The sequence below is a fragment of the Nematolebias whitei genome, chromosome 20, assembly GCF_014905685.2.
Source record: "Nematolebias whitei isolate Nwh7 chromosome 20, NemWhi1, whole genome shotgun sequence".
Taxonomy (NCBI): Eukaryota; Metazoa; Chordata; class Actinopteri; order Cyprinodontiformes; family Rivulidae; genus Nematolebias; species Nematolebias whitei.
Window position 1 is genome coordinate 39,231,122 of NC_056517.1, and position 12,586 is coordinate 39,243,707.

General features: G+C 44.6%; 1 protein-coding gene across 1 annotated transcript in view; it reads right to left on the minus strand.

Moving 5' to 3' along the window:
* sema5a (sema domain, seven thrombospondin repeats (type 1 and type 1-like), transmembrane domain (TM) and short cytoplasmic domain, (semaphorin) 5A) overlaps positions 1 to 12,586 on the minus strand; it is a gene marked incomplete in the record, with an annotated part of 172,932 nt that overhangs the window by 89,750 nt on the left and 70,596 nt on the right. Inside the window, 2 exon segments of the mRNA XM_037694274.1 lie at positions 1,854 to 1,952; positions 5,833 to 5,895. Of these exon segments, the coding sequence (XP_037550202.1) occupies positions 1,854 to 1,952; positions 5,833 to 5,895 (162 nt within the window).

Here is a 12,586-nt window from a genome sequence, read left to right on the forward strand (position 1 = left end):
GTAACCAGGACCAGATGTAACCGGGGACAGATGTAACCGGGGACAGATGTAACCGGGAACAGATGTAACCGGGGACAGATGTAACCGGGGACAGATGTAACCGGGAACAGATGTAACCGGGGACAGATGTAACCGGGGACAGATGTAACCGGGAACAGATGTAACCGGGGACAGACGAAACCAGGAACAGATGTAACCAGGACCAGATGTAACTGGGGACAGACGTAACCGGGGACAGACGTAACCAGGAACAGATGTAACAGGAACAGATGTAACCGGGGACAGATGTAACCGGGGACAGATGTAACCGGGAACAGATGTAACCGGGGACAGATGTAACCGGGAACAGATGTAACCGGGGACAGATGTAACCGGGGACAGACGAAACCGGGAACAGATGTAACCGGGGACAGATGTAACCGGGGACAGATGTAACCGGGGACAGATGTAACCGGGAACAGATGTAACCGGGAACATATGTAACCGGGGACAGATGTAACCGGGAACAGATGTAACCAGGGACAGATGTAACCGGGAACAGATGTAACTGGGGCCAGATGTAAATGGGGCCAGATGTAACCAGGGACAGATGTAACCGGGGACAGATGTAACCGGGGCCAGATGTAACCAGGGCCAGATGTAACCAGGACCAGATGTAACCAGGGACAGATGTAACCGGGGCCAGATGTAACCAGGGCCAGATGTAACCGGGAACAGATGTAACCGGGGCCAGATGTAATCGGGGCCAGAAAGTCCCAGGTTCTATCCCCAGTCACTGCACATCACGTGGCGTCTCTGGGCAGCACGTCTCATCCCCAAAATGTCCCCCGGGCGCTTTCAATAGCTGCCCACTGCACCACCTGGTGGTGGATGGGTTAAATGCAGAGACTAATTTCGCCATTGTATGGAAACATACAGTGCTGACATTGTGATGACATTATTATTATTATTATGTAACCAGGGACAGATGTAACCGGGGCCAGATGTAACCAGGGCCAGATGTAACCAGGACCAGATGCCATGTCTGCTGCAGCCTGGGCTCAAACCTGCAGCCTCAGGATTACAGACTGACCTGGACAGTGTATTGAACGTACAAATGGTAATTAACTCGCACAAAGATAAGTGACTGGAAGTCGTTTCCTTCAAAGACTACACATATTTCACTTTAAAGCTACTAAGTAGACACACAGTGTGTGTGTTTGTGTATCAACACAATCAAAATACATATTGATTGTGTTATCATCGCAGTGCAGACCCTGTTTGGCATCAGACTCTAATCGTGGAGTGCCTACAGATTCCTACCTCCACTTGTTACATCCTCACAGACTTCCACCTTTTTGGTCTAATTTCCTGTTGCAGTAGAAATTACTGGATCAAAGTAAACGGTGATGAATGGGAGCAGTCAAAGAATAAAAGCTGCATCTCTAATGCTTTTAGCAAACGTCTATTCTCCTCATCTATTTAGCTCAGAGCCATAAAAAGCAGCTATGCACTGCAAGCTAATTATTCTGCAGGCAAGACCTTTGAGTCGGTTTTGTTCAGAAAGTACAGTTATGTATGGAAAGCATGATTTGTCAACTCGTGTATGTAAATTTCACTATTGCAGAGCGTGACTTTTAATGCAGTTAATGTGACTGCATGGAGTTCAGGCTTGAACATATGTAAATATATACTTATATATCAGTGCCGTTTATAAAGACCTAGTTGGTAAAATGCCCCTAAAAGAACCAGGGTTCATGCATGACACAAAGTTTTAGCTGCTGTCAGATTAGTGAAAAGCACTGCGTGTATGAAAGAGGCTTTGATATCAAACACGTACACTCCAACAGTAGTCGTGTAGGATTTGTTCGTACCGTTCGGTTGGTGCAGATGGGCGTGAATGCGTTGGTTCCACAGGCAAACAGCCTGTTTCCATTTACCAGCAGCACCCTGATGTAGTTCTGACACTCCTCCTGCAGAAACACAGCAACAAAAATACAGTTAGAAGCGTTTCCATTATCTACCCACTGGCAAGCTGCAACATTAGGCAGAGGGACCAAATTACACTTCATGCCAATAAATAGGAAAAGCACCTGGAACAGCAGCAGGGCTGCTCCGAAACGTGGCCAAGCGACGCAGAGTCAAATCAAGGCTAATGCCTACATGGTTTAGCTGTGTCACATCTTAATTCAGCCGGGACTCGAACTGGAGAGGAATCGTAACACGGTGGAGACGAGATAAATGCAACAGGTGTGGGAGAGGGCCACTCAGGATTAGTTTAGAAAATTGCCTTTGGCTTTGTCGGCTGGTCAGAAGGCCGCATGGAAACCGCCTCACACGCTTCATTCAATCATGTTTCTTTTCAGCCTGCTGCCTCCACTAATCAATTTGGACCACTTTCCTCTAAATTAGGTGAAGTACATGCTCACCAGCCTTCCCTTGACTCTATTCTTTTCTGGGTGTCAAGAAAATCCACTCAGCGCTTGGTTAACAGCCCTCAACATGTTGAGCGGGGCCGCCGGTGGAAATGATTGACTGAAAGACGGATTGGTGTTGAACTTCATGAACTCCTGACAGAAAGGACCTCCTCTCACTGAGGCTGGCCAGTGCTTTCCCTCTGCAACAGTCCCCGGGTGTAAATGGAAAGGTAGTCAGTATTCATTTCAGAGAGCGCCATTTGTTTTTGTCGTGAGACAGACCGTAAACTTGTAGGGTACCCTCCATGTAACAGGGGCCACGGCTGGGTTCTTGTAAAAGTTTAAAACCTTGTAAATCTGCTATTGTTTGAGCCACTAAAGGTGCCCAGAGTAACCCCTCCTTCCCCTCTCCAGGGGCTGATTTAGGAGTGGAGGCTGCCGTAGAAACGAGGAAAGAAGTTTTATTTCCCTCCAGCAAGGTGAACATTGTTGCATTAAAAAAAAACTAGCTCTCTGGTCCTGAACACACCAAACTACAGCATTTAGGTGTCCTTGTTTAAAACTGCCACCATGCATGTGAGCTGCGAAAAGGTTTGCATAATTTACTTCTTTTCCAGAGTTTATTTGTTCAGTGAATAAAGGTATATTTAATGTTTATCTGTTTTTGCAGTCTTGACTCATTTATGAAACCTTCCTGACAAATTTTCCACATCTGTACCGAAGTACAGCAGGCGTCGGGATCGTAAAATATCAAAGAGGCAGTAATCACATCCTGTCAAGGCGATTTAAGTCTTATTCCTTATCCCCCTCGAAATAAATCACAGAAAATAGAAGAACGGAGCCTCGTGTTTAAAAACTAATAAAAGAATGCAATCATTGGCAAATTCACTTAAAGCGCAGGGATGGTATCTGGGCATAGCTTAACGCACTGAGCTAGGTAATAAACCATAGAAAACTCTGTCAACCGTTGGGAGAAAAAGCCTTTTAATGCTATTCTTAGTGTGCATCACAGGAGCTGATGCTCGGAGGGGAAGGCTGAACAAAACAACACAGCTCCACCAAACTGCAGCGACTCCCGAGGTCTGAGGCAGCTTTGGTCTGTAATTCACTGCAGCGGCCATGTGCAGGCCTATTATAGGTCCCTAACCAGCTTTTCACTGGAGGACACACACACACACACACACACAGAAAGCGAGGCCGGGCAGTTCACCTACAAGTTCAGTTCAGCTCGAAACCATCCGTTTCGTATACAAGGGCCTGCCAGCTAACCACACACTAAAATACACACCGAGAAGAGAAACATAAAACAATAGGAACTCCCTTTTGTACAAACCCTATAAATAAAGGCGTAAGTATAGATGAGGAGCATTTTACTTTACAATCAGTTGATTTAAATCCCCTTTGAGGTCACGGTCAAACTCCCTCGGCGTCTTTATTTCCACACTAAAGAGCCTCGTGTTGCTTTCAGACTTTATTTAGCCGTTTGGTCGTGATGCACTCTTTGAAATAAAATTAAAATTGAGTATTTTTTCTTTTTACAATATACAAATTTAGTCAAAGAAGATATTAATTAGTGCTGATAATCCTGTGAGAAATTATAACACCAGAGACCTTTCATTCATTTCCATTTAAACACTATTTATTAACGTGTGTGTGTCATTAAGATTAGCGTACACAGGGAAGTGCAAAATGATCAAGGGGGTTGCAGCTTAATTCAAACACCTGTTTCTGTGAGGGATGGGAATAAAACGTCTCTTAAGAAAAGAAAGTTTAATCATTTCTGTTCACTCCAAAGCTCAACACGTGCCAGTTAGACCAGACCAGTCAAGCAGACAGATGATTGGCGAAAACATTTACCAGTTTATTTCAATAAACCACCAGTTTTCCAGAATAACCAGTTTTTTGGTCCCATGAAAGACGTCAACATTAAAAACTTTAACTCAGAGATTCGGCTTTTCAACTTTCCTCTTGTGAGAGCTTCTTGGATAAGAAGCGAAACATCTTCACGTATAGGAGAAAGAAGCCGAGCTCACTTTAATTCAGCTTGATGGAACTGCCAGGCCCTGGACGGTTGAGAACCAGCACCAAGAGATGAACGTTATCATTTATTGATGGATGGTGAATATTATGCTGCACCTGCAGCTTGCACCTTGACATGGTGACCAGGTAAGTGAACCGGTGTCTCAGTTTCAGGTAGATCTTGTATAAGTGGAGTCTTTCAGGGACTGCATTACAAAAACAGTGGATGAAGATGATGTTCCCATGAACCTGAGACCAACAAAGCTGCCTCTGAAGCTGCATCTCAGCTAAAGAGGTGGCTACCTGCCACTGAAACCAGCCAGTGCTTGTTCCGTCCACCCTCTCCTCAAATGTCTGGACGACATTAAGACATGGATGGCTTCAAATTTTCTAAGTTTTAACGACCAGAAGACTGAAGTCATTGTCTTTAGCCCTAGCTCAGCTGCCGCCTCTTATCCTGTGAACCTGGACTCCCTTCAGCCTTATCTGAAGCACTCTGTTAAAAACCTTGGAGTGGTTTTTGACTCGGATTTTAAGTTCGACAAACAGATCAGTTTGGTTCTGCAGAGAAGCTTCTTCCAACTGCGGCAGGTAGCTAAGCTCAAGCCAGTGCTGTCTAGACCCGACCTTGAGACACTAGTCCATGCATTCATCACAACCCGCCTGGACTATTGTAATTCACTGTATGCTGGGGTCAGCCAGGCCTCTGTCTCACAGCTACAGCTCGTCCAGAATGCTGCAGCTCGGCTTTTAACCGGTACACCGAGGTATGAGCATATCACACCAGTTCTGTCCTTCCTACACTGGCTTCCTGTGAGAACTAGGATGGATTTCAAACTTCTCCTCCTGACCTATAAGTGCCTAAATGGCCTCGCACCCATCTACCTCTCTGAGCTACTGGAACCATATGTTCCCTCTCGGGCTCTGAGATCATCCGATCAGCTGCTTTTGGTCGTTCCAAAAACACGACTGAAGCTCCGAGGAGATCGGGCGTTTTCAGTCATGGGTCCCAAACTGTGGAACAACCTACCCCCCAACATTAGGCATGCCACCTCCCTTCCTGTGTTCAAATCCCTGCTAAAAACATATCTGTTGTCTCTGGCGTTTCATACTGCGTGAGTTGATTTAGTAGATCTTGATCCATGTCTTCATTTTAATGCTGTTGTTTTAATTTTTTAAGGTATATTCTTACTGCTTTTTATTTCTCAGTGTTACCATTAGTGTTAAGCACTTTGATAACAGTCTATCTGTTTTAAATTGTGCTCTATAAATAAATATGACTTGACTTGACTTAACTTAAAGTCACAAAGTAAACTTTACTCCAGAAAACCGTTTTCATTTACAGTACTAGAAAAACTGAAAGCTCTTGTCCTCAGCAGGGAACATGTGTCTCGTAAAGCCATGTCGGTCAACTCACCTCAGATTTTCCACGGCTGAAGCACGCTCCCTTGGTGAACTCATCGCAGTGCCACTCGGCCTCCTGCAGGGACAGAAGGAAAGGTTTGAAAGGGTCCCGTCGAAAGCATCGGGCTGAGGTAAACCAAAGAACACAAAGGAAGCAACATCTGAAGTTTGTACCTTGTACAGAACATTTCACAGTTTGTTGACCAACTAGATGATTTGAAGCCACAAAAAGCAAACACTGAAAACATCCCGTGCTGATGAACACGAGAGGAACTGATTAAAACAAAACCTAACAAAGTAAATTGGACATCAGATCTTCTGTGTACTCTCCAACCAACACGTGCACGCTCATACAAGCACACACACGTTATGACGCATGTTGAACACAAACACAGAATCCAATTAAGGTGCATACCAAGCAGAGACCTCAAGAAATGAGAGGCGAGGGCGCGTAGAGCCACATGTCAGGATGATTTATGTGAGGAGAGGCCGAGTCTGAAAACACATCAGGCCGGTCCCTCGAGTGGGACGTCGTGAGATTTACATGTGAGGGACACACGCAGGACCCTCTTGAAATTTTAAAATGGTTGGGAGAAGAATAGAAAGATAAAAGCTTCTCGTCTCCTTTGAGGGTGAAGGTACAGTTCCTTCTGTGTGAATTTCAGAGCAACCTCTGAGGTGGACGGGTCCTCGTCATTGATAAAAATTCTCTTTTCCTGTAGTGAGGGACGGTCTTGGGAGGGAGCTGGACCACTGACTCTGTCATCCTTGTGTTACCGGTCACAGCCACCGGCTCTGAACGAGCGGCAGAGACAATACCACAAACCTGGCAACATGGAACGCAGTAAATATGGAAAATATTGAAGAATATCACCGTGGTATTAACGTGGGTGGCCAGATGGGGGCCACAGGCAATCTCAGGTCGTTTTCACAGCTGATAGTCCGGTAGACTCGGTTCTGGACCAATATTCATGACCTTCTGTTACATTTGAGCTGGTGCGTTTGCATTCACACTGCACTGTGCAGTCGAGTCAACCTGTTGAACCAACCTGTTCCCCCGCTCGCCTGTGGGGGCGCTGCACCAAGAACTACTGGAAGAAACGACACAAAAACCTCTGAAGACACGTCTTCTTCTTCTTCTTCTTCTGTAAATTCAATTCAATTCAGTTTATTTATAAAGCGCCAAATCACAACAAAGTTGTCTCAGGGACTTTACAGGAACATTCACATACATAAAAGAAATAAAAACAAAAACAGAGTAGAGTCAAGTTTTAGCAGTTTTAGGAGTTATATTTTGTCATTTTTCAACAATGGACTCAGCATGAGCAGAAGATGAGACAGAAGACCATGGAGAATGTTGTTTTTCACACAAGGCAGCTGACGGCTCCATATGAGAGAAATGTGTGTTTGTCCTGCGCTGTACTCCACTTCCTGCTTGTGGAGCGGGGCCCGGTCTGTTTACATTCACACTGCACTCGAACCGCGCTGGAGTTCTCTTCTACCGGACCCAGACCTAGGTTTTAGCCCGGGCCAGAGTTCACCTTTTTGTTCCGTGACAGAGTTCGATGGCGCGTTCACACCTCCCCAAACGAACCGGACTTTCTAGGAAAACGGGCTGGAGTTTGGGACAACTGGGCTGGTGTGAAGGTGCATTCACACCAAAACCAATTTATAGAGGAACCACTGCCTGTCCTGGTCCAGTTCCCGTGGCACCACTGGGTATCAACAAAATGCCATTTCTTAAGAATAGTTTGTCTTTATTTTCTTATTTCTGTCTTATTTATGAGAATATTGAGTAACTTTTTCCCAAGTTTCATGGCAGACCCATTAGTTCAGGCCTGTGTTGCCTTTGGGAGGCACAGAGAGTACACAGTCACAAACCTGAGCCGGTCTACAGGGAGAAGCAGCTCGGGGTGTGTGGTTCAGTTCAGGGAGGACGGAGCATCACTGGAAGCTGCCTTGTCTGAGCCTCCTATGTGTATTTCAGGCCAAAGCTGGACACTCTGAGGGCCGCGGACGCACACACGAACCACACACGTCGGCTGCACACAGCACCAAGTAACCTCGGCTGAATTCAACGTGGGGGCAGGACGGTGCTTTTGCTAATCGCAGGGGGCGGAAGAAAACTTGTTAATGGCCTGAAAGCTCGCTCACTCATGCTCGGTGTAAGAATCAATCATAATCCAAAGAAAAATTACAGCTTGAGCTCAGATTAATGAGAGAAAAGGGGTTGCTTTGTCATTACCTGCTGAATGTGTGATTTATCTTCATCCAACAGAGTTTTCAGCATTTTAAAAATACTTTAAGAGTTTACATCTGTTGAAGCAGGTGACAAACAAGTGGGGGCATGCTGGCATCATTGACCACAAGAAACTCTGACTCTCTGGGCTCAAATGGTCCAAAGTAAAGAACATAATCAAAGTGGCACAATGACTAGCTTCAGGTCATTAAGAAACATTAAAAGCTCATTAGCAAGCTTTTGTTAAGGCCCCGTGCTCCTGAAATTAAGCCGTCTTCAACCGAGTGCCGAGTGTGCTGCTGTTAAATCAGATTAACTCTTGGTTTTATCAGAGAAAGCTTTCTCCTTTTGTCAGTGAGGCCTTTGTGGAATAAAGAAATGTGAAACCAAACAATGGTGGGGAGTGAAAAGGTGACGGCCAAATTTAGTTTGAGTTTCTGTGAACACGGCAGCTTCGCACGTTCAGCCACAGGAGTGAGAAGCTTTAAACCACCCGTGCTGCGCGAGATTAAATACGAGACGTGTCGGAGCTAAAACACTGTTTACCTTAAAGAACGATACCTGGAAGTCCTGCAGGTGAGAAACAGGAAATAAAAACCTACGGTCTGAAACACGGGCGTCACGGATCAACATCTTATTGAATTGACTTCTTGGTGCTACGACATTTTATCTGTCAAACTGTGATCGTTGGTGTTTTTCAAAGATTTAACAGAAAAAGAGCAAATTTAAGAAGAAATGTCAAATCCGGAGTTCATTTATCAGAACATGAAAACTGAAAGATGCATTTTTTAATCATAGCAGCTTCAACATCCAGTTGTCTTGATACATCCATGGTTAACTTAAGGCTCTTCCTCGAGACACCTCAGGCCAGGACCGAGATGTCTCCACTCCATCTTTTCCATTAGCACCTTTAGTACCGGTACAGCGTGGTTCGACTCGGCTTGGCACGGTATGAGTTGTGTTTCCATTAGGGCTGGGCGATATGAGCCAAAATGAACATCTCAATATATTTAAGATAAATTGCGATATACAACATATAGCTTGATATGTCTTTCTTTCCATAAAGTAACAAAAGTCAAAGCGTTGGCCCAGTTGTCACTCAGGCACATTTATTAACAACAGCTGTAACTAAACAAAATAAAAGTCTAAAAAATTAACTATTTACACAGGGGCTCCGAGGCTCCAGTGGAGAGGACTGGGGGGACTGGTGGAGCTCCATCTAGCTCACGCTGAATTTTGTCGTCGGCCAGCAAGCACAAAAAAACCTGCACTTCAGCTTTAGACCACGGTGTTGTCGTTATTGTTTTAAAATCTTTAAAATAGGTCCAGTCGCTCCTCGAGTTCGATTTATTGCAAATGACGGACTGACTTGTTGTGAAAGTTTCTCAAACAACCAGTGACTCCACCCCCTGACCAATCAGTGACCGACAGTGTTCTGACGTCATGTTTTAGAGCCAGTTCGGCGCGGTCGGAACCCCAGAGAATAAAAGACTGAAAAAGGGAACGGTTCTACGAACTGTTATAGTGGAAAAACCTTGGAACCGTGCCGAGTCGAACCGTGCTGTACCGTTACTAATGAAAAAGGGCCATACTGTATGTGTGACGTCTGAGCGTTGAAGCCAGCTCACCCCTGATGTCTTCGTACTCCAAAATGAGGTAGTACCAGAGCCGAAACAGTGAACATGTGAAAACTCAGACTCAGTAACACGAAGGAGCAGTAAAATATGGTTTGTGTGAGAGGGAAGATCGATGATGACACACAGCAACTTTGTGTTTAGTAAAACAATAAAATAAAGAAAAACAGAGAATTGCTGAACTGAGTTAATTTATCATGTTTTGAAAACAAAATGAGGAAGAACTTCGTCGCACTTTTAATATGTTGCGCTCCATGTCAACCCAGCTCAGTTCTGTCCCCTGCCTCTTTGGGTTCTGGAGTACTTGCTTCATTTCTGAAACCTCACATCTGTGCAGGAATTGATCAGTCCTATCTGTGATACTTTAACGCCTCGAGTTGGTGTGAAGTCGGTCCGGTCTGTGCGAGTGTAATGAGTCTTCTTGATATCTGTGGTTTGGGGAATCATTCTGCAGTTCGTCTCTTTTCTCGCCTTCTTTAGGACTGGGGAGGCAGGCGTTTAAAGTCTGGATGATTATTCGAGTTATCCCTTGCTGCTTTCCAAAATTTCAGCAGTCATTTGAAGAAACAACTTCACTATCGGCCATAACAGACAATACCATAAAAGAAGCCTAGAAAAACGGTTTATTATGCAAGATAATATACAAACACTGCAATATTATGCCAAATATCTTTCAAATAAGATGTTTTATGATGATAAGGGATGACGTCTTTAGACATGCTGGTCTTTATTTCTGGTAGTTTTATTAAAATCCACCCACTGCTTCAGCAGATATTTTACTCAAAGGGGAAATATGGTTAACACTAACTGTTACTGCCGACATGTGAAGCAAAGATGTTGCATAAGTGTTCAGAGTATCAGTCGTGATGATTTTCAGTTACTAACACGCCAAAATTAAGCCCAATATCTATAAAATTGGATGAGTTATGATCTTTTTTCCCCCTCACTCGCTCTCGTGCAAGACGGACGGCTTTCTTCCCTATCTCCTCCTCCTCCTGCTTTTTTGCTCTCCGTCTGTGTATCAGAGCTCCTATTTACACATCTTCTGAAACATAAACTACTCCCATGGATCTGGTCAGCTGGACTTTCAACAAAATCGATAATTTTTTTCAACAAAGCAACAGTGTCCTGGAGAGCCCCCATGCCCCGCTGAGACGCAGCGGCAGGATACATCATGGAGCTGTCGTGCCTTTCCGTATTATCTCAGGAGGATGTTGAAGATATTGGAATCATGATCGCAGGGTTTCTGCTTTTTGGCACCAGCAGATTCTTATACTATCGGCTATTAAAGAAGACGGCGGCAGCAGTTTCGTCCATGGCAAAGCTGCCGACCCTGTATGAAGGTTTGGTTCGTGCTTCGAGCACTCAAAATCAGCTGATTTATGAGCTAAACTGTAAGATGGAAGTGATTTGTGAGAATCGCAGGTGGCTTATCAGAGCTGTACTGGCTGACACCAACATCTTATCAGGACTATGGTCTATCTGGAAGTGCTTCATGGACAAATATCACCGTCTTGTTGTCAGATACATGTGTAATATAAATGTGCTGCTGGCAGAGTTTTTAATGTCTTAAATCATGTCCCGATAAGGACAAGATGTGAAGAGATCTTTTTGTAACACCACTATCCTCTCCTCATGACCTTTCCCCCTTTCCTATCTAAAAGAATAAGGAGCAGCAGCAACGTGCACTGCGTCCATCTTTTGGACGACTGAAGAAATCTCACTGTACTTCAGTTCAATGGTAATAAAACTTATTCTGAGTCTTTGTTTAGACAAAGGTCATTGAACCAGTGTGACATCATGGTTCGGGTTTACTCCAAGCAATAATCAGTTATAGATGTTCACCCAGTAGATACTTTCTAAAAGTTTAAATAAAATTCTTATTGTGGTTCATGTTAACAGACATACAGAGTCGACTCCAACAGTAAATGATAAAGTTTTAAAACAGATATAACACTTCATTAGAGCGTGAAGTATAAGTTGAGCATCAAATTGTTTTAACTATAAAACTGACTCATAGTTCTTTTTGTGTGAGTCAACTTTGCTTTATTGGCTCTTTTGAACGGGGTTGACTCCTAAAGTTATCCAGCTGCAGTTCAGAGTTTTATTAAATCCAGTGGTTCGTGATGTAAACAGATCAAACCACACAGACTAAAACCAACAGCGCTCTCTCGTCTTCAGAGGAACGTCCAGGTTGGACGACCCTTGGAAAGACACAGCTGTGACTTCAGCACAATCGTTTCTTGTTCAGACAAGATGAAGAGAAATTCTTGAAATGTTGTGTTTCACAGCCCTCCTCCCTCCTGCAGCAGGCGTGGAGCCCAGAGACGAACCATTGTGCCTCAGACTGAAGGGCTATTGTCACCGCGGGGTGGGTGAAGGACACATGGAGGGAGACGAGGACAAACAGAGACACTGAAGACGATAGAAGAAGAAAAGGACAAATAGATGGAAAATGCAAAGAAAGGGGAGTCCAACCAGAACCAGGAGGGCTGGAGGTGGGAGTGAGCTGAATTCAGAAACAGACATTTCCAGACATGATACTGAATCTATGTGTCATGAAGAGCGTCCAGAGAACACACCGCTGCCGACAGCAGTCTGGCTTTGTGAAGCGTGTCTCAGGACGAGAGCGGGACAAATCCTCGTGGGGGGGTCCAATAAGCCTTATGAGGTGATATTAGCTTTGGATGTGCTCACATATTATTTACTATTCACACTGATGTGTGCTGATGTAAGCTGCTGAAAGATTCACACAGGGAATTGGTCTTGATGTTATTTCTCTTTAGTCTGAGTCACATCAGAAGATGGTAAATCATGTAGAACACCCCCCCCCCCCCACCACCACCACCACCAGATTTACTCATTACCACCTTAAATGATGACCCTGCTGCTTG